Here is a 27,426-nt window from a genome sequence, read left to right on the forward strand (position 1 = left end):
CATCGGTGAGTAGAACATTCCTATCTCAGGTTCCCATTCTGTTTATGTATTTAGTGATATAGAAGGCTGGATTGTATGTTCACAGTGTTAGATACCAGGACTGATGATATCGGACTTCCTGAATGACGTCAAGATTTCACAAGTGTTGGATTTCAAAAGAAAACGTGTAAAGAAAAACAAAAGAGGAACAGCTCACATGAGTCTATCTCAAACTTTTATTGCACAATTAGCAGATGCAATGAACACTCACTGCTGCAAAGGAGATTCTTTAAACAAAGGGGTCAAGAGTTCAATCATCTCGTTTCACTTTTTATAGTGAGACTGCGTGTGTCTGTTTGTGTCTGTGCCTGTCTATGCACGTGTGTGTGTGTGTGTGTATATATGTCTGGGTAGATGTGTGTGTCTATCTATGCGTGTGTCTGTCTGTGCGTGTGTGTCTGTGTGTGTCTGTGTTCTTTATATAGCTTTACAGCAGTATAAGCAAGTGAGCAGTCACAGTAAAGTCTTTGTCAATATCTTTAGTTCAAAACAGATTACTCCTGTAGCATGAAGTCAAGGTTATATGACTTTAAAGCTGCTACAATGGGTAAAGTATTACGTTTGCCCAATGTTTTTGGTTGTATTTTGGTAAAATATATATTAACAGATTAACAGGACTTTAAATGACATTTTCACAAAATCATTCAGTAGTCAAACAATTATTTACTGTAATTTTTATTTTCGCTCATTTGACGTTGCTCTTACTACTGATTTTATTGTATTCTGTAACAGGCTATTATCTGTATCGTGATACTTTGTTACATGATACTTTAATGTGATACTTTGTAACAACTGCAAGTACCTGAACAGCTGAACGAGACGCTCCCATCACACAAGAGCAACATGGCTCCAGCAACCCCACTGCAACTACCTGAACAGCTCAACGAGAGGTTCCGATCACACAAGAGCAACATGACTCCAGGAACCCCACTGCAAGTACCTGAACAGCTCAACGAGACGCTCCCATCGCACAAGAGCAACATGGCTCCAGCAACCCCACTGCAAGTACCTGAACAGCTTCAGGGTCCAATATGGAAACTGGTCTGCTGTGTGGAGTGGACTTATTTTGCCTGGACCTCTTTGTTAGGGGTATGCAGGATTTAAAGTTATTATTTTTTCTTTTTTGTTTTGTTATAGTTCTACTTTAATGCTGCAAGCTAGAATTGTGAACCTGCTGCAGGTTCCATTATGACATCATCATTTCCAGGTCATGTGCTACGAGCAGTGCATCACCCTTTAGTGCCTCAAGCCACACTTTGTCTGCTGTGTTAGTAAGGCAACATTGCAACGACAGACATGCACTACATGAAAGCAAATCGGTACTCACCAGCCCACTGGCAAAGAATACGATGAGGAGCCCCAGGCAGGAGACCACAGCGATGCCCAGCAAGAGGACCAGCAGCTGGTGCTTGCTAATGCAGCAGTACTGTTTGTACAGAGAGCCCCGGTCCGGTTCCTGGTCATTTAAAAAGTATTTCCCTTTGGCGGGCATGGTGTACACCTCAGCCCCCAAAGAGCATAGCCGGCTGATTGTGCAAATATTATACACACTGCAGTGTGTGGATGTAAAGAAAGCAAAACGGACGAACCCTGTGAAGCGGCTGTCCTGAGACTCACATAGTGATCTCAGATTGTTCTCTCCTCTCCGAGGCACAGTAGTTCAGATCACAGCACTCAGACACACACTGTTCATTCCTCTTCATCACCACGTGCTGCTCAGAATCATCCTTCAGCAGAGCCCTCTGTGCAGAGAAGGGGAGAGCAGGGAGACGGGGGATCCTTTGCAGCTGATTTTCCACAAAATAAACTGTCCGTCCTTCCCAAGTGAACCCTAATTTACAGCCGTCGTGTGACGTGAGCCCTGGAAAGAGACAAGACAGAGGCAGGGTGAACAAAAGACCTGAATGGACACAATGTATAAGGTCAGTACATCTTGCACTGCTGGGGTTTGTGAACTATTGAGAAACATGCTTTTGTTGAGCAGTCATAAACTGCCTCTCTCTCTCTCTCTCTCTCTCTCTCTCTCTCTCTCTCAGCAGGACAGGCTGATCTCAGGGCTGTGATCTGTACTGGGTGTTTAACATCCTAATGTAAACTATGTAATCTTTCCACAAACAATGCAGATCTTACTGTATATGGAGTCAATTAAAATTAGGCTGCGCAAAAAAGCCAAAAAGTTGTGGGATTGTCCTCCTGTCACCCTGCCCGGAGAATTTATAAATAACCCACTTTGATCTAAACAAGCCTGTGTGTTTGCTGTGGAAACTCAATCTGACGTTGAAGTGGTTTAACAAATTGAACCCTTCCATTAATAACTACACACAAAAACATAAAAAACACCACACAACCAAGTGGAAATCCATGGTGAACAATGCATACAGTTTGTGTAATCCATGGTGCACAATGCATACAGTTTGTGTAATCCATGGTGCACAATGCATACAGTTTGTGTAATCCATGGTGCACAATGCATACAGTTTGTGTAATCCATGGTGCACAATGCATACCGTTTGTGTAATCCATGGTGCACAATGCACACAGTTTGTGTAATCCATGGTGCACAATGCATACAGTTTGTGTAATCCATGGTGCCAGTGTGGTTATTGGTAGGTTACACTCTATCTCAGGCCAGTGTGGTTATTATTATTATTATTATTATTATTATTATTATTATTATTATTATTATTAGCCAGAGCACATCCGCTTCAAATGGTTACATAAAATAAAACAGCACAAATATAAACAAACCAAAAAAAACATTTTTTTTGGCTCAATCTGCATAATTTGTTCCGAAGGGACGCAATCTTTGTTAATGTTGTGAAATTAGTAGGAACCCACTGCAGAATAATTAAGTGATCGAATTAAACTGCTTTGAAGTTATTTATTAGTTTTGTAAAATAAAAATGTAAGAGCTTTGAAAAGAAAAACCAGCAATGCAGTGTGAAATTCAGATACTGCAGTGAATTCCTTGATATATCAGAGCTCTAACAATACCTGTTTGGATCTTTCCCAACTCTTTACTTTGCTCTTTTTTATTTATTATTTTTTTTTAAAGTTGTTCTAACACTAGAACAATATACCAATAGTGTTGCATTTCCCGACTCCGGACAGCCTCTTCTGGTAATTCTACTTGGTCACGCTACCATGGTGACAGCCCACGCCAAGCTAACAATGAGTGTAAAGTGTGGTGTCACATTGCCCAGCAGCGCTGACTGGGGCCTCAGGGAAGGGGTGCTTGTAGACATTTCTTTTCAGCACCAGGGAGACGCTGGGGCTGGGCCCAAACTCCCCAATATCACGTATTTATGGGGTGTGTTTTAATTGAAAGTGTCAATACTGTGCTTTCAGTTCAAACACTCGAAACCCCTACCTCCAGAGCGTTGCCTGAAGATAGTTCAACTCCCATAAAGCAGGGCTACCAGTGCCTGTGGTGGGTCAAGGGACTGAATCATTGGGAACCCCAAACACATGAGAACCAGGGGCTGCAGAGGGGACTGATGTCCACAACTTCATAAACCCCCTGTACTGACAACAGTGAGGTGGAGGAGGATTTCTGATAGTTCATCACAGAGAGATGTGTGACTGAAGCAACAACAAAACCACCACCACAGCAAACACATAGGGCCACGTTACCTTCACTCTACCTTGCTATATACTGGGGCAGACCAAAAACAGACCCCCTCCCCACCCCCCGAAGATACCGCTGAGGAACAGTCAACCTCAATGTGAATGACATGTACTGAACAGCATGACATACTGACATCACAGTATTCTATTGTAAGTAAGATTGGGGTGCGAACTGTTCTGTGTGGGGGCACAAAACACAAACACTGAAAGATCTCCAACTCCTTCTGTGTAGTTTGTTTTAAAAGGGAAACAAACTGTTAAGGATACAGGACTTGCGAGAAAACTGCTCAAGTTTATGTAGAAGCTCAGTCTAGCCCACTGTCACAGTCTACAGTGCACAGCAGAGTAAACCCTCCCTGGCCGCGGAAGTGTGCACTGTAATTATCATCTACACAAATGGAAGGGTTGGGTTTGTTTGGAGGCTGGATGCTGTCACTTCTTCTTGTTGTTGTTCCCTAGTTGGGCTGCCACTGACGCAAGCAACAGAGTCCTCACCCAACATCATTAAACCTGCTGCAGTCAGACACAGACTCAAAACCACACACCACGTTCCACCAATCACAAACCACACACCACGTTCCACCAATCACCCCAGGACAGGCTTCACTGGGAGTGTCACTCCATGCGCAACACAGACTTTGTGTGGAAGAGTAAGACACAGAAATCTCTAAACATCTCCCAGCACAGCCCCACAGCAACAGAAAACTCTAGCCATCTCCCAGCACAGCCCCATCTGACCCACAGCAACAGAAACCTCTAGACATCTCCCAGCACAGCCTCATCTCACCCACAACAGAAACCTCTAGACAGCTCCCAGCACAGCCTCATCTGACCCACAACAGAAACCTCTAGACAGCTCCCAGCACAGCCCCACAGCAATAGAAAACACTAGCCATCTCCCAGCACAGCCCCATCTGACCCACAACAGAAACCTCTAGACATCTCCCAGCACAGCCGCACAGCTCCATCTGACCCACAACAGAAACCTCTAGACAGCTCCCAGCACAGCCCCAACTGACCCACAGCAACAGAAACCTCTAGACAGCTCCTAGCACAGCCTCTCACCCACAGCAACAGAAAACACCACAGCTCTCTTAAACTATCATGGCCGGCATGACATTGTAATAATGGATATTTGTGCGAGTATAAAAGCAGGTTTTGGAAAACCCAGAGAATACCAAAACTCTTCCCCACCGTGGTATACTGTATAATTATCTTCCTCACCATCATCATTATCCAGATCTTTCATCCCATACATACTCCACTAGGTTAATACAGTCACTGTTGTCTCCATGCCTCTTCACAGGAAGCTCTGCAGTTTGAATAGAGAGAGCTGTATTTGCTTGCTGCCTTGTTCCATGCAGCCACTTCGGTTTGCAGTTTGCTAGTGATCTGGCAGAGAAGTGCAGGATCCCTTGTCAGCCTGGGACGACTTCACTTAATACAGGAGGTTCATTAGCCTGGTGTTTATTCATCTGTTTATTTAGGAATCTGTGAGAACTGATAGTGTCCAGAGCATCTGTGTTTAAACAGCAGAGACATTAAAACAGCACTTCATGAAAGCCTGCCTTGGACAGCAGGGATTGGTTTGCAGGCCAAACAGTGTGTTGTAAAGGGATGGGAAATTCCACTCGCGACTCAGCACTGCAGGGCAGAGTCAAAGCAAATCGCATTGATTCAAAGCTGGTTGCCACCACACAAACAGGATTGTCCCGGTAAAGTTATGCCGTGTTCCGATTTATTCTGCTCTGCTCAGTTAATGATCTTTAAATCAAGCTTATTCATTTGCACTGTTTGTTTACAAACACGTCCCCGTCCCAAGCCAGATTCATTAGAACGTAGCTCAGCACTGGCCATGAAGTTGCTGCCGTAATATTCTTAAGTTGCCATGGCAAACCCTGAAAGCACACAAGGACAGCATGTCCTGTATAAAGCTGCAGAGCCCAGCAGGCACACTTTCCTGGCAGTCTTGATAAGAGGGAACAAGGGCAGGACGGACATGGAGACTGAACTGCACCCTCAACCCCCAAGAGGGTAGCCGAGACCCACTGGCAAGGCAGCAAGGAACCCCCTCCCCCCACACGATAACCATTGCAACTAGCTGTGTTTCTGAAGGACTATGACAGAGAGATTTCACTCTTTTTTTTTATAATAAAACAAAAAATCAGAGCCACTTGACTAGATTAGCAATCTTTGCTTCGTGTAACAATGTGTGCAGCGTCACGTGATGCTTTATCCAGCGTCAGGAACAGCACAATGACACTCAACCTCTTGTGAACAGGGGCCTCTGCTGTGGAAGTGCCGGCAGGGGCTGTGCTGTGATTGGACGAGGCTGCCCCTCAATTACACCTGCAGCACTTTTGGAAATTCTGTATGCAAATTCACACAGAATGAATCCCATCATCTTCCTGTTTTAAACGAGGAATATCATTAAATAACTGCCTTCTCATCTTCTCCAATATACACAGAACACCCAATAAAGCAGGAGTACTGGGATGCAAAGAGGGGAGGGGGTTCGTTTGAATGCTGATATTTACTGCTTTGTTCCAAATCATTTTGATGTACAAAATCCTTTAATGTCGATTCCATATCTCTTGTTCCATCTCCCGAAAGGACTGCATACAGAACAAAGAAAAACAAAAATCTGAGAATTGATTCTGTAATCAATCAGTTTATATACATCTGGATCAGCAAAAAGAAAATGGTGCAGACTTCTTTCCACTTCCAATGCATTCATTTCCTGTGCGGCAGTCACAGCCCCAGAATGCTTCATGCAGCTCCACTGCTCTGCCTCTATGCAAGTGGTCAAACCGAGGACTACAAACGATTTGGTAATACGCTATGAATTTGAATTCACTGAACTTATATTCATTTATTTACGGACTCATATTCACTCAAAAGATCATCCTGCTTGCATATTCATCTTATATTTACTGACTGAAGAAAATAATGAGTCTTACAGAATAGACACATTACAGCAAGTTGATGTATTACTTTCGCTTGTAATTGACATTTACACGGAGATTCTGCCTAACCAGTATTGCTTACTGAGATTAATGTGCTGATTTCTAAGATTTTGATATTAACCTTTCCAGCTTTTGTACTGTATTTTATTAATAAACTTTAACCAAAAGTTATAAAAGATAGAGCAGTGTTGCAGGTTTTACTGTGCAATTATTTCCTCGCAATCTTGAGCTCGTTTGGGAGAAAGGTGTAACTAAGAATGCTAACTGAATTAACACACATTCATTATCTTCCATGGGTATCTAAGCACCCATTCCCTCCTGCATTCATCTCCCGAAAACACCAACCATCTACAAGATAATCAGATTCTGAACCACAGCAGCTTTACTGACTGCAAGACCCAGTCGATCCCACTAAGCAAAGCCCTTTCTACACACTGCCACCCAGGCAAAACAGCACCAAGTCCACTGCACACACAATGTTAAAACAGGCTCAGAGCTTAATCCTCTGCAAGCACGCTTTAATTTATAAATGTAGTCCTACATGTACAACAGACAGACAGACAGGCAGACAGACACGCGCAGGCACAGACAGACAGACAGACACGCAGGCACACAGACAAGTCCACTGCACACACAATGTTAAAACAAGCTCAGAGCTTAATCCTCTGCAAGCACACTTTAATTTATAAATGTAGTCCTACATGTACAACAGACAGACAGACAGACACACGCAGGCACAGACACACAGACTGACACGCAGGCACACAGACACACAGACGCTGCATTTTGAGCCCCAGTGTGAAACACAGGAAAAGGCTTCTCTCGGTTGGGTGAGCTGTGATCTCCACGACAATGTCTCTGATTACATTGGGCTTGGAGTACTGTGTGACTAACACGCTTCAGGAAGCCAATTAAGAAGTCCTTTTCATAAACTGCTTTTTATTATTATAAATCAAAGGGAAATAAATCTAACCCTGTTTAAACAGTGGAAAAAAAACAAACAAAAAAGACAATCCGCTTCTGATTTTGGAAGCTGCTGTTCAACGAGCTTGCAGCCACTCATAGATTTCCTTTCCTCTTATCTGCATGCCTGGCCTGACCTCCACAGGGAGTTCTACAGAGTGCTACTAAAAGATGAGAGACAAGACCAACACCCCATCACTGCCGTGACCAGGATTCAGTATCTTTCCACACAGCCCCTTACAGCTGCTTCAGTCTGTGGGGAATCGGTAATGCTATAGTATCTGCAGAGCAAAGTGGACTCATGTTTTCGTCTGCCTAGTCCATGTATTTAATTCCTCGCTGGCACTGTACAGTCTTCGTTTGTACCATATGTCAATCCAACAACTTGTTTTAGATTCAAAACAGAATTCAATTAGCCAGACGTGTGTTTTAAAACCATTCCTGGTTCAAGACGCTTTCTGCCAAACCTGGATTCTATACTCGGTAGGCGCATGGGCCACGGTCTATTCTTGTTAAAGAAAAACACATCCTAAACCAAGCACAAAAGATGATTTTGCGAGAAGCCAGCGCCACAAACCCAGAGCATGGGCTGAGCGTTTCAAATGAAATGCTACTGTGCACCCCAAATGACAAACCATCAATTAGTTAGCTGTGTTACTCATGTGTGCTGTGTCTACTATTGTATTAATTAAACAGCCCACACAACACCAGCATTTCAGGTTGTACATGGACAGCTTCCAGAAACATTGGGGTGCATTGGGGGGAGTGGGTACTTCCTGGTTTCATCTGAGACATCACTGAACCAACAACGAGAGTGATTTCATCATCATGAACACTTACTGTACAGGCTAGAGAATGAATCACACAGACAAACACACACAGAAATGACTAACCTTTTCCAATTCCACTGCAAGGGCCAAGCTTGGGTTGTAAAACAGCTGCTACTGGAATAACTAGTTTTAACATTACAAGATTAATGGTGACCTTAAAGGAAAATATGAAATGTGACTATGTGCACCACTGGACTGCATAAGGGAGAGTCTTTGCAGTGTGAACTGTGAAGGGTATGAAAGGGTACAGCTTTGACCCTGTACCTGTGATAGGAGCTTGCACTTTGCACTTTGTGAAAGCAGATGTCATTGGAAGCAACTGCAGATGCACTGCAAGATCTAAAAAGTGTTTTTCACAAGTAGAACTAGAATATTCTGTTAAAATCCGTACATTTCTTGTTGGCAGCATAAGTTTAGCAAGAACTTGTTTAAGCAACAGGTTCCGAGGAAGTGAAACGAGGTTATCGGTGCTTAGCAAATGCTGAGCCATTGAATTATTATTTAGTCATTTGGCAGACGCTTTTATCCAAAGCGACTTACAGAGACTAGGGGGTGAACTATGCATCAACAACTGATAATGACAATGACACTCTGCTAATCAGTTCAGGACATGCATTACTGTGTTAGCTTAACCTTAGTTGGTAAATTAGTACTTCAAAAGGACAGGTATGTGGACATCAACGCACTACTTGGGGATCCAGAGGACAAAACTTCCAGCCACATCTTGAGAAAGAGTGTCCAGTGTGCAGGTAGACTCTATCCACCTATTGCCGTTACTGTAAAATAGGTGACTAATATAATCAGTTTCAGAATATATTGGCTATAACTGCTTGTTGTTATATTACTATGTACGATGTAATGAGTAATGTTTAATTAACAGCTTAATTCAATATATTTTGAATAATACTTGTCATTGTCTTCATTATTGTTTAAAACCTATATACGCAGGACAAAGAAATAATTGTTAATACCACAACCCACTCCTGGTACCAACAACCTCCTTGTAATCTGTGCTGCTTAACAAATGAATCATTCACAGTACCTGCCAGCCCTGAAACTTACTGGAACTCCCAGCTTTCCTGTCCTCATTAAATCCCTCTTTGCTCAGCTCCTCTAGGGTTTCTAGCAGAGAGGGAGGGAGGGAAAGTGGGAGAGAGGGATGAATGGCGCAGCTCATTGTTCAAGCCTATTGGCCCTGTATGACTGCTATTAATGCTCAGTTCACTTGCCAGTGAAATATGTTTAGCGGTCGGTCTCGCCTGGGCAGTAGAGCAAATCAACATCACAGGCAGAATCCCCAAACTGTTCAGCACAGCAGGTGTCCCTGGCGTTAATATCGCATGCCCCGGGTTGCACCGATTCCTGAGATTGCAAGAGGTCCCTGCAAGCTAATCACGAGTTCAGCTGCTTTGTGTATTATAAACCAGACAGCATTTACTGTACTGAAAAGGATCCAAGCTGTCTCAAGGGCAAGCCAAAGGAAGATCAGAATATAACAGAAGATTAAAATAAGGCAACAAATATGCAAAGATTGTGGCTTCAGTAAAGCATAACAGAGGCAGTCAAAGCAAGGAGGCTGAAGAGGATTTTGAATTTTCAAAATGTAAACAAATCTCTCCGACTTGCTGGACTCTTGGATGCTTCTAGACAGGGCCCCCCTGTCACACATCACCTCCCAACCGCTGAGCCCAACCCCCAGCAGGTGTGTCTCCCAGGCACTGCGAGCTAACAAGAGGATCCTCACTAACTGAGGCTGCAACACTGCAAGCTCATTGAGGATCACACTGTACCAAAAAGAGTGCGTCTCCCAGGCCCTGCGAGCTAACAAGAGGAGCCTCACTAACTGAGGCTGCAACACTGCAAGCTCATTGAGGATCACACTGTACCAAAGAGTGTGTCTCCCAGGCCCTGCGAGCTAACAAGAGGAGCCCCACTAATTGAGGCTGCAACACTGCAAGCTCATTGAGGATCACACTGTACCAAAGAGTGTGTCTCCCAGGCACTGTGAGCTAACAAGAGGAGCCCCACTAACTGAGGCTGCAACACTGCAAGGGCTTTACACACTTTACAAAGATAACAAGAGACGGAACACACACCACTTAAAAAAAAAAAAAAAAAAAAAAAGGTTTAAAAGGTCATTATTGGCTTCAGAGTGACATCCTGAACCAGTTTCCTGCTTGCCCGGCTGCTCAGTTTGGGAGGGAGACCTGATCTGGGTAGTGTCTGGGTGGTATGATGCATCTTCCACTTCTCAATGATGGACTTCACCGTGCTGAGAGGGATAATCAGAGCCTTTGAAGTTTTCTTGTACCCTTCTCCTGCTCTGTGCCTCTCTACCACTTTATCCCTGACTTGTTTCGAAAGCTCCTTGGTCTTCATGGTTGCTTTGTTGGATCACTATGTGAGTTGCAGCTTGAAAGTCTTTATATACCTGAGGGAAATTATCTAAAAGTTAAACCACTTTCAATACACACACAGGCTGAAACCATTTCACTAATTTTGTGACCTTTCAAACAAATCATTTGCACCTCAGCTGATTTCTCTGTAAATCTTACTTATTTATACTCTATATTCATATTTTAACTTTATCAATGTGGAGTAGTTTGTGTAAATTCTACATGTAAAGTCTAATTTGAAAGCGTCGTGGAGTACGCTCAGGTGCAAACAAAATGTGAAAATACATGGATGAAGGCTATATTTGCATCCTAAGCCAATAAAAAAGGGCATAATACCACAGTAGTGACGTTAAAAAATGATAATTCCTCTAGAGGAAAATATACTTGAACTTTGACCCATTCAACTCCGAGACCATAACTTTCAATTCAAACACAAAAAGTCTTGTTTTAAATCACTCGACAACACCCACAGTACAGAAATGTTCATTAATGATCAACAAAATGAGAATATGTTTTAGAAAAAAGAAGATGTAAAGATGGTACATTCATATCTCAGAGAAACTGGAGAGGAACAGGAAATTAAAACAAGGTAAAGGCAACCATCCAAATCAAGCTGAAGCACTAACGGATAACGACACAGAACATCTGTACAGCACTGAAACACTATGTTTAAAAAAAACCAACTGTACTGCTGAACCTCGTCTTCTTTAATATTAGCATCACAAGGGTATCCTTGGATTATAAAAAATAATAGATGGGCCTCTTCAGTGGGTTACAGGAAAACAATTCCATCTCGGGTTTCTGTGACACTTTATAAATTACTCAACCTTCCCTAGATGGAATTATTTTCCTGTAACTCACTGAAGCCCATACCTAACATGTTACCGATTCAGCCTAGTCTAATAAAAGAGCAGTGCCAACACACTCTGTGCCTAACCCTGGCCGGTGCACTTTTATTTTTAAAAAGCAATGTTACAGCAACCAGGTCTGAGCTCTGAAATGCATTTCAGATTTGGGTTTCGTTACTGTTTCAGCTTTCTCGTTCCTCTTCCCTGTTCTGTTCAATTCCTTTTTTCTATTTTCAGCAGTCTGGGTTTGAGCACGCAGTCTAACAGAGTTATTAACCCCTGCTGGTCCTGTTCATCGGACACCAATAAAGATACTTTCATCCCATGGGACAGCAAGGCTGAATGAGTCGTAGCAGTACCGAAGACATAGCCCAGTGTTCTATACTCTGTACAGAGCACTGTGTGTGTGTGTGTGTGTGTGTGTGCGTGTTACACTACCTGTCAGACGTTAACCAGCACACTGGAAACAGGATTTCATTCACTTTCTGCATTGACTGGCCCCTACAAACGAGCCCACACATGCATCTTAAAAGGGTGATGCAACACAAGGCAGCTTTTAAAGCAAGTTAAGTGCAGGGCACATTTTCCATAGACCTGCTTCAAAACAGTTTCACTTCTGCGGCTGTTCTTTTCAAGACCATTGGCAGCTTGGAAGCTACCCATATCTGATCTTACCTGTGGATGTGGCTTCTGCAGATAAGCCAAACAGTGAGACACTGTTACATTGCACCACCCCTCTTACACAAGCACTGCGAATGCAAAGCGCTGTGACATTTACCACAATTGAGAGCCATTTCCCTAGCAACACTCGGAGAGGGGCGCTCTGCACAAGAACATAACAACATAAGAAAGCTTACAAACGAGAGGAGGCCATTCGGCCCATCTTGCTCATTTGGAGGTTAGTAGCTTATTGATCCCAGAATCTCATCAAGCAGCTTCTTGAAGGATCCCAGGGTGTCACCTTCAACAACATTACTGGGGAGTTGGTTCCAGACCCTCACAATTCTCTCTGTAAAAAAGTGCCTCCTATTTTCTGATCTGAATGCCCTTTTATCTAATCTCCATTTGTGACCCCTAGTCCTTGTTTCTTTTTTCAGGTCAAAAAAGTCCCTTGGGTCCACATTGTCTATACCTTTTAGGATTTTGAATGTTTGAATCAGATCGCCGCGTAGTCTTCTTTGTTCAAGACTAGATTCAATTATTTTAGCCTGTCTGCATACAACATTCCTTTTAAACCCGGGATAATTCTGGTTGCTCTTCTTTGCACTCTTTCTAGAGCAGCAATATCCTTTTTGTAAGAAGGTGACCAGAACTGAACACAATATTCTAGGTGAGGTCTTACTGATGCATTGTAAAGTTTTAACATTACTTCCCTTGATTTAAATTCAACACTTCTCACAATATATCTGAGCATCTTGTTGGCCTTTTTTTTATAGCTTCCCCACATTGTTTTGTTTTTTTGTCAACTGCAAATTTAACAAGTTTGCTTACTATACCAGAATCTAAGTCATTCATGTAGATTAGGAAGAGCAGAGGGCCTAATACTGATCCCTGTGGTACTCCACTGGTTACTTCGCTCCATTTTGAGGTTTCTCCTCTAATCAGTACTTTGTTTTCTACATGTTAACCACTCCCTAATCCATGTGCATGCATTTCCCTGAATCCCTACTGCGTTCAGTTTGAGAATTAATCTTTTATGCAGGACTTTGTCAAAAGCTTTCTGGAAATCTAAATAAACCATGTCGTATGCTTTGCAATTATCCATTGTCGATGTTGCATCCTCAAAAAAATCAAGCAGGTTAGTTAGACACAATTCAGGTGCCCCCCTCCTTCTTGTGCAAATATTCAGTGATGGCACCTCGGTCCACTCCAGTAGATAGCACGGAATCAATGGTGCCGATGCTCTCCAGGTCCGTCATTAACGCGACGCAACGTCCTTGAGTCGCAACACAACAAAATGTGCTTCTCCCCCCCCCGCCCCCCCAATCACATTCAATGGCTCAGACTTACCAGCGATTTGGTTCAAGAGACACACATGTGACAAACTGAAGTGCTGCTGACTTCACAGTGGGCAGCAGAGTTGGAAATTAACCAACTAAGCGGACTATTAAGCAAAAGCCCATTTAAAAGTAACGCGGCTAAGCATTTTCAAGCTTCAGCCATCTGGTAATTATTACTGTCCATGCAACGCTGCGGTATGGAGTAATGACACCGGTTCAAATTGACTCCTAGAGGAGAAACCTCAAAATGGAGTGAGGTAACCAGTGGAGTACCACAGGGATCAGTATTAGGTCCTCTGCTATTCCTAATCTACATAGTAAGCAAACTTGTTAAATTTGCAGACGACACAAAAATAGGGAGTGGCAAACACTGTTGCAGCAGAGAATTGTGAGGGTCTGGAACCAACTCCCCAGTAATGTTGCTGACACCCTGGGATCCTTCAAGAAGCTGCTTGATGAGATTCTGGGATCAATAAGCTACTAACAACCAAACGAGCAAGATGGGCCGAATGAGGGCTCCTCTCGTTTGTAAACTTTATGTTCTTAAATCACAAAATGTGCCTTTTATAAATGCAACACAGACAGGCAGTGATTTTATTTGTTTTGTGTTACCTTGAAGTAGAAATGTTTAACCCAGGGACGGTATCATGTGACTTGTCCCAGGATTACTGAATATGAATATAGAGCAAGGGGTGCAGTCCCAGTCCTGGAGGGACACTCCACTCTATCTTTAATTCTAGAATGAACTGCTGCAAGTCTGGATGGAGGTTTAATAGGTTCAATGAAACAATATACTGTAGAACAGGGTTGGAACAAAGCTCAGGAGTGGAAGAGCCAACTTTGACAACCCCTGATATAGGGTGATAAGGTCAATATTGTCCATTACATGCAGATTTTCCTCGAAATGACAGGAGCCGTCATTTTGGTGCTAAGAATCAAAATGCTGTCGGAACTGAGGAGTGCTCATCCTGTTTCGATTCTGCAACACCAAGCCCTTGAAACAGTGAGATGTCCTGCAATGCACAGGGTTGTATAGGAGCCACTTGTACATCGTTTCCACTGCACACACAGGGCCGGCTGGGCTGGTCCAGCACCAGAGAAGCCTCACTGCATCCCACTGCAGGGCCAGCAGGTTACCTGTACAGCACCTGTATAACATTATACTGCAGTAGAAAATGACACCATTATGAGAAATCTCAGTGGTTTCATTGCCAGAGGGATAAAACCCCACTCTAGTGTAGATGAAACTGCAGCAGATCCATCACACACTTCTAATAGGCAGGCGAAACATGGTCCAACCGATGACATTTACACTGTATTCAAAACCTGGCTTCGCTACTGTTCTGATGGACTTCATCAGCCTCTTTACTATGGCAGGGTGTTACTGTACTGTAAAGAAAGAGTCCTTGGATAATGTCTGACCTTTGTGTTTATTCAGCTCCCAGCTGACCACATCTGAAAGTCACAGCTGCTCTTCTCAGCAGTTTAATACTAAAACCAACTCAGACCTTGTGCTGCTCCCTTTGGAACACGCAATAGAACTCTATAGACGTGTAACACCACCATGCCTGCAATGCACACAACATGCAATAGAACTCTACAGACGTGTAACACCACCATGCAAGCAACGTGCAGAATGCAAGTTTCATAGTTGTAGCTGGAACACACAGAATAATAAAAGCACTGCTTTGAAGTTCATGCTTAATCTGAGGAAGACAACGCAGGACGGTGCCAAAGAGACCACAGAGTACAGTACAGACTGCTGCACAGAATCACATTGTCATTGCATTGTCCATGTCTTTTGCAAATGGAATGTCTTTTGCTTGTCTGGTGAAGTAAACATGTGGGTCAGGTGTCACAGCATTGGGATGTCTTCCATGCACGGATTACAATTTAAGATCAAGCACTGGCTACAGATATCATTCAAGTTGTGCTCCTGATTCAACATGAAGGGGGCGTGATTATAGCAACACTGTAACTCATTTCAGCAATTTCCGATTATAAAAAAAAACTGACATGTCCTGTCAATACACTGCTTTTGCATTCTTTAACTTAAATAACCAAACAATGCCCACTGAACAGTGGTACCCAGGGGCTGCTGCAATACTTTGTCAGCAGCGACTGCCTGAGCCTTTCTTTATTTTTGTATTCATGGATTCTTTTTTTTAGTTATTTCAGCATTTCTCATTTTCACACTGAAGCTGCCGCCCTGTTCTGTTGCAGGACCCAGATCAGAGGCAGTGCACTTCCTGAGCAGCACACAATCCGTTCCTCATTCTCAATCATGCAAACAGTGAGGCCTGCCTCAGACACTGCTGGATATCAATCAGCAATCCCACGACATTCCTCCCTCATTGACAAAGATACCCATCTGCACTGCTCCCTGATTCTGTGGTAACACAGGTCCCATGCGCAGAGGAACCTGTACAGTGCAGTACAGTACAGTACAGTACAGTAGTACCCCACCTCACCCCCAAGTCAGGCTACTGCTGATATCACACTCCATTCTGTAAACCCAAACACCACCCCCTCATAAAGGAGATCACTTCCCCTTTTTTAACTGCACAAAAGTGACACGCTCTCAGTGCAGAACTGCATTGTCATTTACAAAGAGCTTAGATAAAAAAAAAGATAAAACAAAGTGATTACTGAGATAAACTGTCACTGCTTCTATTTGAGATGTAAATGAATGACTCCTACAGAAAAAAAAAAACCTGCTAGTTTTGTAACATTGACAGTTGTACAGTTTCAGTTTCAGGAAAACCTAATTGTCTATAATAGTGGGAAATATACAGTGAAGATTTGGATGGCCACATATTTATTTTATAATGGAGATACATCACTGTGCAAGCGAATGCTGAAAAGGCCTATTATTACAGCCAGCGATGCACAAACTCCTTCATCACCTTCCGATTCCCTTCCACAGTGATGGAGTCTGGAGAGTCTGCAGCAGAGGAGCGCCGCCACTAATCTGAAGTAATGAGAGAGATCACTGCAGCAGAGGAGCGCCGCCACTAATCTGAAGTAATGAGAGAGATCACTGCACAGAGGAGCGCCGCCACTAATCTGAAGTAATGAGAGAGATCACTGCGCAGAGGAGCGCCGCCACTAATCTGAGGTAATGAGAGAGATCACTGCGCAGAGGAGCGCCGCCACTAATCTGAGGTAATGAGAGAGATCACTGCAGCAGAGGAGCGCCGCCACTAATCTGAAGTAATGAGAGAGATCACTGCAGCAGAGGCACGCCGCCACTAATCTGAGGTAATGAGAGAGATCACTGCAGCAGAGGAGCGCCGCCACTAATCTGAAGTAATGAGAGAGATCACTGCAGCAGAGGAGCGCCGCCACTAATCTGAGGTAATGAGAGAGATCACTGCAGCAGAGGAGCGCCGCCACTAATCTGAGGTAATGAGAGAGATCACTGCAGCAGAGGCACGCCGCCACTAATCTGAGGTAATGAGAGAGATCACTGCAGCAGAGGAGCGCCGCCACTAATCTGAAGTAATGAGAGAGATCACTGCAGCAGAGGAGCGCCGCCACTAATCTGAAGTAATGAGAGAGATCACTGCAGCAGAGGAGCACCGCCACTAATCTGAAGTAATGAGAGAGATCACTGCAGCAGAGGAGCGCCGCCACTAATCTGAGGTAATGAGAGAGATCACTGCAGCAGAGGAGCGCCGCCACTAATCTGAGGTAATGAGAGAGATCACTGCAGCAGAGGAGCGCCGCCACTAATCTGAAGTAATGAGAGAGATCACTGCAGCAGAGGAGCGCCGCCACTAATCTGAAGTAATGAGAGAGATCACTGCAGCAGAGGAGCGCCGCCACTAATCTGAGGTAATGAGAGAGATCACTGCAGCAGAGGAGCGCCGCCACTAATCTGAAGTAATGAGAGAGATCACTGCAGCAGAGGAGCGCCGCCACTAATCTGAAGTAATGAGAGAGATCACTGCAGCAGAGGAGCGCCGCCACTAATCTGAAGTAATGAGAGAGATCACTGCAGCAGAGGAGCGCCGCCACTAATCTGAAGTAATGAGAGAGATCACTGCAGCAGAGGAGCGCCGCCACTAATCTGAAGTAATGAGAGAGATCACTGCAGCAGAGGAGCGCCGCCACTAATCTGAGGTAATGAGAGAGATCACTGCAGCAGAGGAGCGCCGCCACTAATCTGAAGTAATGAGAGAGATCACTGCAGCAGAGGAGCGCCGCCACTAATCTGAGGTAATGAGAGAGATCACTGCAGCAGAGGAGCGCCGCCACTAATCTGAGGTAATGAGAGAGATCACTGCGCAGAGGAGCGCCGCCACTAATCTGAAGTAATGAGAGAGATCACTGCAGCAGAGGAGCGCCGCCACTAATCTGAAGTAATGAGAGAGATCACTGCAGCAGAGGAGCGCCGCCACTAATCTGAGGTAATGAGAGAGATCACTGCAGCAGAGGAGCGCCGCCACTAATCTGAAGTAATGAGAGAGATCACTGCAGCAGAGGAGCGCCGCCACTAATCTGAGGTAATGAGAGAGATCACTGCAGCAGAGGAGCGCCGCCACTAATCTGAGGTAATGAGAGAGATCACTGCAGCAGAGGAGCGCCGCCACTAATCTGAAGTAATGAGAGAGATCACTGCAGCAGAGGAGCGCCGCCACTAATCTGAAGTAATGAGAGAGATCACTGCAGCAGAGGAGCGCCGCCACTAATCTGAGGTAATGAGAGAGATCACTGCAGCAGAGGAGCGCCGCCACTAATCTGAAGTAATGAGAGAGATCACTGCAGCAGAGGAGCGCCGCCACTAATCTGAGGTAATGAGAGAGATCACTGCAGCAGAGGAGCGCCGCCACTAATCTGAGGTAATGAGAGAGATCACTGCAGCAGAGGAGCGCCGCCACTAATCTGAGGTAATGAGAGAGATCACTGCAGCAGAGGAGCGCCGCCACTAATCTGAAGTAATGAGAGAGATCACTGCAGCAGAGGAGCGCCGCCACTAATCTGAGGTAATGAGAGAGATCACTGCAGCAGAGGAGCGCCGCCACTAATCTGAAGTAATGAGAGAGATCACTGCAGCAGAGGAGCGCCGCCACTAATCTGAAGTAATGAGAGAGATCACTGCAGCAGAGGAGCGCCGCCACTAATCTGAGGTAATGAGAGAGATCACTGCAGCAGAGGAGCGCCGCCACTAATCTGAGGTAATGAGAGAGATCACTGCAGCAGAGGAGCGCCGCCACTAATCTGAAGTAATGAGAGAGATCACTGCGCAGAGGAGCGCCGCCACTAATCTGAAGTAATGAGAGAGATCACTGCAGCAGAGGAGCGCCGCCACTAATCTGAAGTAATGAGAGAGATCACTGCGCAGAGGTGCGATTTCTTGCAGGAAATGACAACTCCACCGCCTGCCAGCTCAGTTTGATCTCCCCCAGGTTTACCCCCGCCCCCCCGAAGATTCATTTTCAATGCTTTATTATTGAATTACCCTGGCTTTCCAATGAACTAATCCACAAAAATAACTGTAGCAGAGGCTGGAGGGGTTTTAATGAGTCCTTCAGGGAGGAGACAGGAAACTTGTTACCTGTGTTCAGTCAAGCCCATCTTAATGCCAGCTGCTGCAGGTGAAGGGAGACCAGGCAAGGCGTGCATTTAGGGTATTTTAACAGACTAATGTTCCTCCGGTCTGGGCTCAAAGGAAGTATAAAGGCTGACAGTCTGGCCTGGGTTAAGAACTGAGCGTGATTTCTATCAAACATTAACCAGCTTTCAAAACCTTGAAACCCACAGAGATAAAAGCAAAATGAGCTCCAAATCCAGAACAAACAGCAGCACAGACCAGAACTGAGAAAACCATGCCTCTCCACCCCGTCCACCTCAGAGCTGGAACAGCATTCGAAGAGGTTGTTTATAACCTCCAACTGCAGCAATGAACACAGGGGCGTGCTTACTGAGCTCTTAAGAGTGAACAGAAAGCAGGTTCTACTGGAGAGGAAGCTCCTTCAAATCAGACTGGTAATCTACGGAAACGTACAAAAACAGAGAGCAGCCATTGCGATTGCGGGTTAATTGTACAGGAAGATGACACTAAAGATGACACTAAAACTAAACCACGAAATACACAAACAAACAAACAAACAAACAGAGAGTTAGGAAGACAATACATCATCAAAGCACTGATGAATGTATTGCAAGCTGTGAGGGATTACTCCAAAATGACGCAGTGTAATGGGTCTAACCTGGAAAAGTACCTAGGTAAAGCACCTTGCTCAAGGGTAAAGCAGCAGTGTCCCCCACCTGGGATTGAAGCCACGACCCTCCGGTCAAGAGTCCAGAGCCCTAACCACTACTCCACACTGCTGGTTTATTTAGATTTCCAGAAAGCTTTTGACAAAGTCCCAAATAATAGATTCATTCTCAAACTGAATGCAGTAGGGATTCAATGAAATGCATGCACATGGATTAGGGAGTGGTTAATATGTAGAAAACAGAAAGTACTGATTAGAGGAGAAACCTCAAAATGGAGTGAGGTAACCAGTGGAGTACCACAGGGATCAGTATTAGGTCCTCTGCTATTCCTAATCTACATTAATGATTTAGATTCTGGTATAGTAAGCAAACTTGTTAAATTTGCAGACGACAAAAAAATAGGAGGAGTGGAAAACACTGATGCAGCAGCAAATGTCATTCAAAATGATCTAGACGGCATTCAGAACTGGGCAGACACATGGCAAATGACATGTAATAGAGAAAAAGTGTAAGGTACTGCATGCAGGCAATAAAAATGTGCTTGAAGAAGGAATCTATGAAAAAGACCTAGGCGTTTATGTTGACTCAGAAATGTCTTCATATAGACAATGTGGGGAAGCTATAAAAAAGGCCAACAAGATGCTCGGATATATAGTGAAAAGTGTTGAATTTAAATCAAGGGAAGTAATGTTAAAACTTTACAATGCATTAATAAGACTTCATCTAGACTATTGTGTTCAGTTCTGGTCACCTCACTACAAAAAGGATATTGCTGCTCTAGAAAGAGTGCAAAGAAGAGAGACCAAAATTATTTTGGGTTTAATTGGCATGTCATATGCAGACAGGATAAAAAAAATGTAATCTATTCAGCGGGGCTCGGGGGTCACAATGGAAAGTTCTTCCCAGACTCCAGGAAAAGAAGACGGAGGAGGAAGAGTGGGGTGCCCAGCACAGCACAATGACGGCTGGAGTCTCCCGATTGTTCTCACCCTATCTGTGCCGTCTGTAGGGGTCTGGTGGAGGAAGAGCCCTGGAATGTGATATTCCTGAAACACCACGAGCCAGCTTCACTTTTCATTGTTTGGTTTGGTTTGTTTTTTGTCCAAAGGATGAGGCGTGACTCAACTAGATTAAATATGTGGTTAGCACCATCTACAAAAACAAAATAAACAGCCCGCCTGGCAAAGCATTCGTGTGTGTCAATACGTATTCTTCTGGCCCTCAATCAAGACTTCAGAGTTCACCCCCCACCCCCAGTTGACAGTAGAATATATTACAAAACCCCCACCCAACTGTGAACAACTGGAAGGCTTTAGAGTAATAAAGAGAGCGAGAAAGAAAGAATGGCGACTAAACAAGTATTTTAAGTGTAAACCAGTGTTTTAATGTGTTCTGACTCGAAGTGAAACCACAGGCAAGTGATGTAAATAGAAACAGTTAACATTCACAGTAGAATTCAGAAGCAGCAATAAGTGTGCTTTACCATCAGTGACATTTCCGACTCACTCACTGAAAATAAAGTGAGTGGAGCTGAACATCCTGAACAGATTCTTATCAATGCAACAGCAAAATAACTGAGCAAAGAGACAACCTGCCTGCAGAGTACTGGACAGCTGCACAACAACAACAACAACAACCTGCCTGCAGAGTACTGGACAGCTGCACAACAACAACCTGCCTGCAGAGAACTGGACAGCTGCACAACAACAACAACTACCTGCCTGCAGAGTACTGGACAGCTGCACAACAACAACCTGCCTGCAGAGTACTGGACAGCTGCACAACAACAACCTGCCTGCAGAGAACTGGACAGCTGCACAACAACAACAACTACCTGCCTGCAGAGTACTGGACAGCTGCACAACAACAACAACAACAACTACCTGCCTGCAGAGTACTGGACAGCTGCACAACAACAACAACCTGCCTGCAGAGTACTGGACAGCTGCACAACAACAACCTGCCTGCAGAGTACTGGACAGCTGCACAACAACAACAACAACTACCTGCCTGCAGAGTACTGGACAGCTGCACAACAACAACAACTACCTGCCTGCAGAGTACTGGACAGCTGCACAACAACAACAACTACCTGCCTGCAGAGTACTGGACAGCTGCACAACAACAACAACAACAACCTGCCTGCAGAGTACTGGACAGCTGCACAACAACAACAACAACAACCTGCCTGCAGAGTACTGGACAGCTGCACAACAACAACAACAACAACCTGCCTGCAGAGTACTGGACAGCTGCACAACAACAACAACAACAACCTGCCTGCAGAGTACTGGACAGCTGCACAACAACAACAACAACTACCTGCCTGCAGAGTACTGGACAGCTACACAACAACAACAACAACAACAATTACCTGCCTGCAGAGTACTGGACAGCTGCACAACAACAACAACTACCTGCCTGCAGAGTACTGGACAGCTGCACAACAACAACAACAACAACAACTACCTGCCTGCAGAGTACTGGACAGCTACACAACAACAACAACTACCTGCCTGCAGAGTACTGGACAGCTGCACAACAACAACAACTACCTGCCTGCAGAGTACTGGACAGCTGCACAACAACAACCTGCCTGCAGAGTACTGGACAGCTGCACAACAACAACAACTACCTGCCTGCAGAGTACTGGACAGCTGCACAACAACTACCTGCCTGCAGAGAACTGGACAGCTGCACAACAACAACAACTACCTGCCTGCAGAGTACTGGACAGCTGCACAACAACAACAACTACCTGCCTGCAGAGTACTGGACAGCTGCACAACAACAACCTGCCTGTGGAGTACTGGACAGCTACACAACAACAACAACTACCTGCCTGCAGAGTACTGGACAGCTACACAACAACAACAACAACCTGCCTGCAGAGTACTGGACAGCTACACAACAACAACAACAACCTGCCTGCAGAGTACTGGACAGCTGCACAACAACAACCTGCCTGCAGAGAACTGGACAGTGCAGCTGGGCCTTGCTTTCGTTTTAAGTTAATGCTACACACAAACATGGACAGACAGAAATGCAAAAAAATGTAAAAAGTTTCTTGGGAGGGGAGGTATGTGCTTCACATGTGTTGTGTTTCCGAGGTGGTACCAGAAGCTGCCTGGGCTTGACTGCACTGCAGAGCAACACTGCCTGCCCAGCTGCTCTGTCTGTTTAAATGGGATCTCCACTCTCTATGCCAACATGCAGCATCCCACCAGACAGAGAAGAGAACCCTCCCTTCAGCGGGGGATTACTGATCTAATCACACAGAATACGGAGGAATAACTCGCACTCACACTGCTGTCTGCAGGTCAGCGCAGACAGATGTCGTTTTTTCAAAGCAGGTTTGCCTCTTTGATTTAATGTGTGTCAGATCACAACAACACCAGATTGCTCTTCAGCAGGGGTGTTCGACCCTGGTCCTGGTAAGCCACAGGGTCTTCTTCTCTTTCATTCTACCCCAGTTCTCAATTACTTAACTGAACCAATTGTTTTCTGAATTGGTCAACACTAACATTTTTTCCAGGTCTTTTGCCATTGAGGATTTAAAGATATGCAGAAAACCTGCAGGACTGCTCTCCAGGACCAGGGTTGGCCCCCACTGCTCTACAGTATTTCAATTCCACTTGTAAATCACGAGACAGGAAGTACAGGTAACCTGTACCTGGAACATCCAGGGGGTGGGAGAGGGGTAATGCAACCATTTCAAGGAGTGTTGTAAAAGATCATGAGTGAATGTTATTCCCAGTGCCACCAGTTATGGCACTTTCCCTCTCAACTGGGAGGACTCAATCCCTCCTGGCCCGTAGTCCTCTGCTCCTCCTAATGTATAAATATTTGATATGTACAGTACTGTGCAAAAGTTTTAGGCAGGTGTGAAAAAATGCTGTAAAGTAAGAATGCTTTCAAAAATAGACATGTTAATAGTTTATATTTATCAATTAACAAAATGCAAAGTGAGTGAACAGAAGAAAAATCTACATCAAATCAATATTTGGTGTGACCACCCTTTGCCTTCAAAACAGCATCAATTCTTCTAGGTACACTTGCACACAGTTTTTGAAGGAACTCGGCAGGTAGGTTGGCCCAAACATCTTGGAGAACTAACCACAGTTCTTCTGTGGATTTAGGCAGCCTCAGTTGCTTCTCTCTCTGCATGTAATCCCAGACGGACTTGATGTTGAGATCAGGGCTCTGTGGGGGCCATACCATCACTTCCAGGGCTCCTTGTTCTTCTTTACGCTGAAGATAGTTCTTAATGACTTTCGCTGTATGTTTGGGGTCGTTGTCATGCTGCAGAATAAATTTGGGGCCAATCAGATGCCTCCCTGATGGTATTGCATGATGGATAAGTATCTGCCTGTACTTCTCAGCATTGAGGAGACCATTAATTCTGATCAAATCCCCAACTCCATTTGCAGAAATGCAGCCCCAAACTTGCAAGGAACCTCCACCATGCTTCACTGTTGCCTGCAGACACTCATTTGTGTACCGCTCTCCAGCCCTTCGGCGAACAAACTGCCTTCTGCTACAGCCAAATATTTCAAATTTTGACTCATCAGTCCAGAGCACCTGCTGCCATTTTTCTGCACCCCAGTTCCTGTGTTTTCGTGTATAGTTGAGTCGCTTGGCCTTGTTTCCACGTTGGAGGTATGGCTTTTTGGCTTTTATGGCTTCTTCCATGAAGGCCACTTCTGACCAGACTTTTCCGGACAGTAGATGGGTGTACCAGGGTCCCACTGTTTTCTGCCAATTCTGAGCTGATGGCACTGCTGGACATCTTCCGATTGCGAAGGGAACTAAGCATGATGTGTCTTTCATCTGCTGCAGTAAGTTTCCTTGGCCGACCACTGCGTCTACGGTCCTCAACGTTTCCCGTTTCTTTGTGCTTCTTCAAAAGAGCTTGGACAGCACATCTGGAAACCCCTGTCTGTCTTGAAATTTCTGCCTGGGAGAGACCTTGCTGATGCAGTATAAATACCTTGTGTCTTGTTGCTGTGCTCAGTCTTGCCATGGTGTATGACTTTTGGCAGTAAACTGTCTTCAGCAACCTCACCTTGTTAGCTGAGTTTGGCTGTTCCTCACCCAGTTTTATTCCTCCTACACAGCTGTTTCTGTTTCAGTTAATGATTGTGTTTCAACCTACATATTGAATTGATGATCATTAGCACCTGTTTGGTATAATTGTTTAATCATACACCTGACTATATGCCTACAAAATCCCTGACTTTGTGCAAGTGTACCTAGAAGAATTGATGCTGTTTTGAAGGCAAAGGGTGGTCACACCAAATATGGATTTGATTTAGATTTTTCTTCTGTTCACTCACTTTGCATTTAGTTAATTGATAAATATAATCTATTAACATGACTATTTTTGAAACCATTATTACTTTACAGCATTTTTTCACACCTGCCTAAAACTTTTGCACAGTACTGTATGTATGCATGTATGTATGGTTCTTATCTGATCACATATCATTCAGCAAACCAGGCTTCTAATGAGCCACATTTATGAAGCTTTTGTACCAGACACAAAGTTTGAAGACTTCTCTGTTTTCTCTAAAAGTAGCAATAATAATAATAATAATAATAATAATAATAATACAGTACTGCAGCAGACCGAGTTTTAGAAATACAAACTGTTAGTGAGGACAGAGTGGTTGATAGGAGTAACGTGTCACTATTTTTTTATTGTAACTTTCTAAATAATAAATAAAATCGGCTGGTTCTACCTATTCTCATATAAAAGCTGCATTCATTTAAAACCAGCGGACAGTCTCCTAGACCTCAGACACTAAAAGGGACCCTTTTCTTGGGTCTTGGTTTCCCATTCACTCCCAAATAGGCACATTTGGATACATTTGGTATGTTAGAACATGTTAAAAAAAATAACAATATAAAAATAAATAAAACAAAAACGAGTTGAGAATGCCCAAAGACAATAGAACACACTGAGTAATAAACAGCTTTGCTTTCTGCAGAGGAAACCCCAAACAGACTTCACCGTGTGCTGGTACCAAAGCTATCAATCACGCACGTTTAAATAAATAAAAACATATACATGAATATTAAAACAAAAAAAAGGCTCTACCTAATGTCATGGAATTATTTTGTAAACTAGTGTTTAGTATGTAAATTATTGCCATTATGTTTTGTGTTTTCTTTGTAATCAGTACTCAATGTATTTGCAGAACATTTTAGAACCATTTTAAAATGACATAATAAACTCATAAAACACTGCGTTTAGATAAGAGGATTTTTAAAAGATAAACATATACAAGACAGGTATCTAATTACACTTTCCACTACAGATAGCAAGTATTCACAAATTACAACCTTTACAATGTATCCGGCAGGGCTCTTATACCGCCCGCACAGTAAAATCAACTCCGATTTAAAAAATAAAAATGACCCCGACGAAGTTTTGTACTGAAACGACTAGTTTCAGTAAAAGTAATACCAATAAACGTTTGTTAAAAAACGGGACGGTTTAAAAAGGGTACAGGTACAAACTTATCATCTTAACCAGAAGTCATGCGAGCAGTTCCGAAGGTATTCTTGCTGTAACACAGACACGGGGAACTCAAACAATACGATAACTACTAAAAACAGGATTTATCTAATCTGCATCCATTTCACCGGGTTAACAAAAACTGCAATTACCATCAAGCAAAGGGAAAAAAAATAGTACATTCTGGGATTACATCGCTTGTTTTAGACTTCCCCTTTTAATAAAAAAAAAAAAAAAAAAAAAAAAAAAGAAACAGACGCTTTATATTGAAACGAATTGCAAATAAACACTATGTGCGTGTCTCAACAAACCCCCAAATGCAGATCAGTTTTCATCTGGTAAAAATAAAAAAAAATAAAAAACATTGACAGTTCTAATGTGAAACTCGGAGCTCACCTGTGTATCGGCTGTTGAATTTGCAATACAGAGAAGTGCGGTGGAGATTTAGTTTTGCTTGCGATTGAAAATTCCTTCTATCCCTTCTGTAATCCGGATTCGTCCTGTGAACACAGGTCCGCTACAGTGTCAGCGTGACAGAGTCTTACATTACAGAAAGATGCATCCATCCAGCTGCACTCGAAACGCGGAAATGAGACGAAGTGCGGCGAACAAACAGCAAAAAGAAAAAAGAAAGCCCTAATAAAATAAAACATCTGGCAAACAGACGTCAGAGACAGAAAGGTCTGGTTAGGGTTTGGTTCTCGTCTTTATTTTGCCTTCTGCCAAATAACGCAACAGTCTATGTGTGTCTTAATCTGGCAGACTATATTGTTTAATGAGAACGTGAAGGAAGTTGCGCGCTAGTAGTTTGAGTTGATAAGATACTTTGCCGGGAGACTGGCCTCTGCTGTGGAGGTACAGGGAGATGCAGCCGACCTGTTTGAATGCAATGGCTTGCACACCCTCCCGCTGCTGACATGGTGGAGTGCAGCTGGCAGCGCACACCCTCCCGTTAAACATTATCTGTTACGCCAGGGAAAGAAATAAGACTCCCCCTGCATGACAGTTTGAT

At 44.0% G+C, this 27,426-nt stretch overlaps 1 protein-coding gene across 6 annotated transcripts in view; it reads right to left on the reverse strand.

Annotated features, from left to right (window-relative positions):
• Nucleotides 1-27,426, reverse strand: part of LOC117425878 (adenylate cyclase type 2-like) — a 51,915-nt gene extending 24,489 nt beyond the window's left edge. For 2 of the 6 annotated variants that reach the window (XM_058993967.1, XM_058993962.1), the window contains exons 1-2: nucleotides 26,811-27,425; nucleotides 1,367-1,900 (exon numbers count right to left, since the gene is read on the reverse strand). In XM_058993967.1, the coding sequence (XP_058849950.1) occupies nucleotides 1,367-1,531 (165 nt within the window). In that variant the 5' untranslated portion in view covers nucleotides 1,532-1,900; nucleotides 26,811-27,425. Of the gene's footprint in view, nucleotides 1-1,366; nucleotides 1,901-4,890; nucleotides 5,112-26,810 lie in introns of those variants that run through there. The other 4 variants (XM_058993968.1, XM_058993966.1, XM_058993964.1 and 1 more) reach the window with 3 other exon arrangements.

The sequence above is a fragment of the Acipenser ruthenus genome, chromosome 20, assembly GCF_902713425.1.
Source record: "Acipenser ruthenus chromosome 20, fAciRut3.2 maternal haplotype, whole genome shotgun sequence".
In the NCBI taxonomy this organism is placed as follows: domain Eukaryota; kingdom Metazoa; phylum Chordata; class Actinopteri; order Acipenseriformes; family Acipenseridae; genus Acipenser; species Acipenser ruthenus.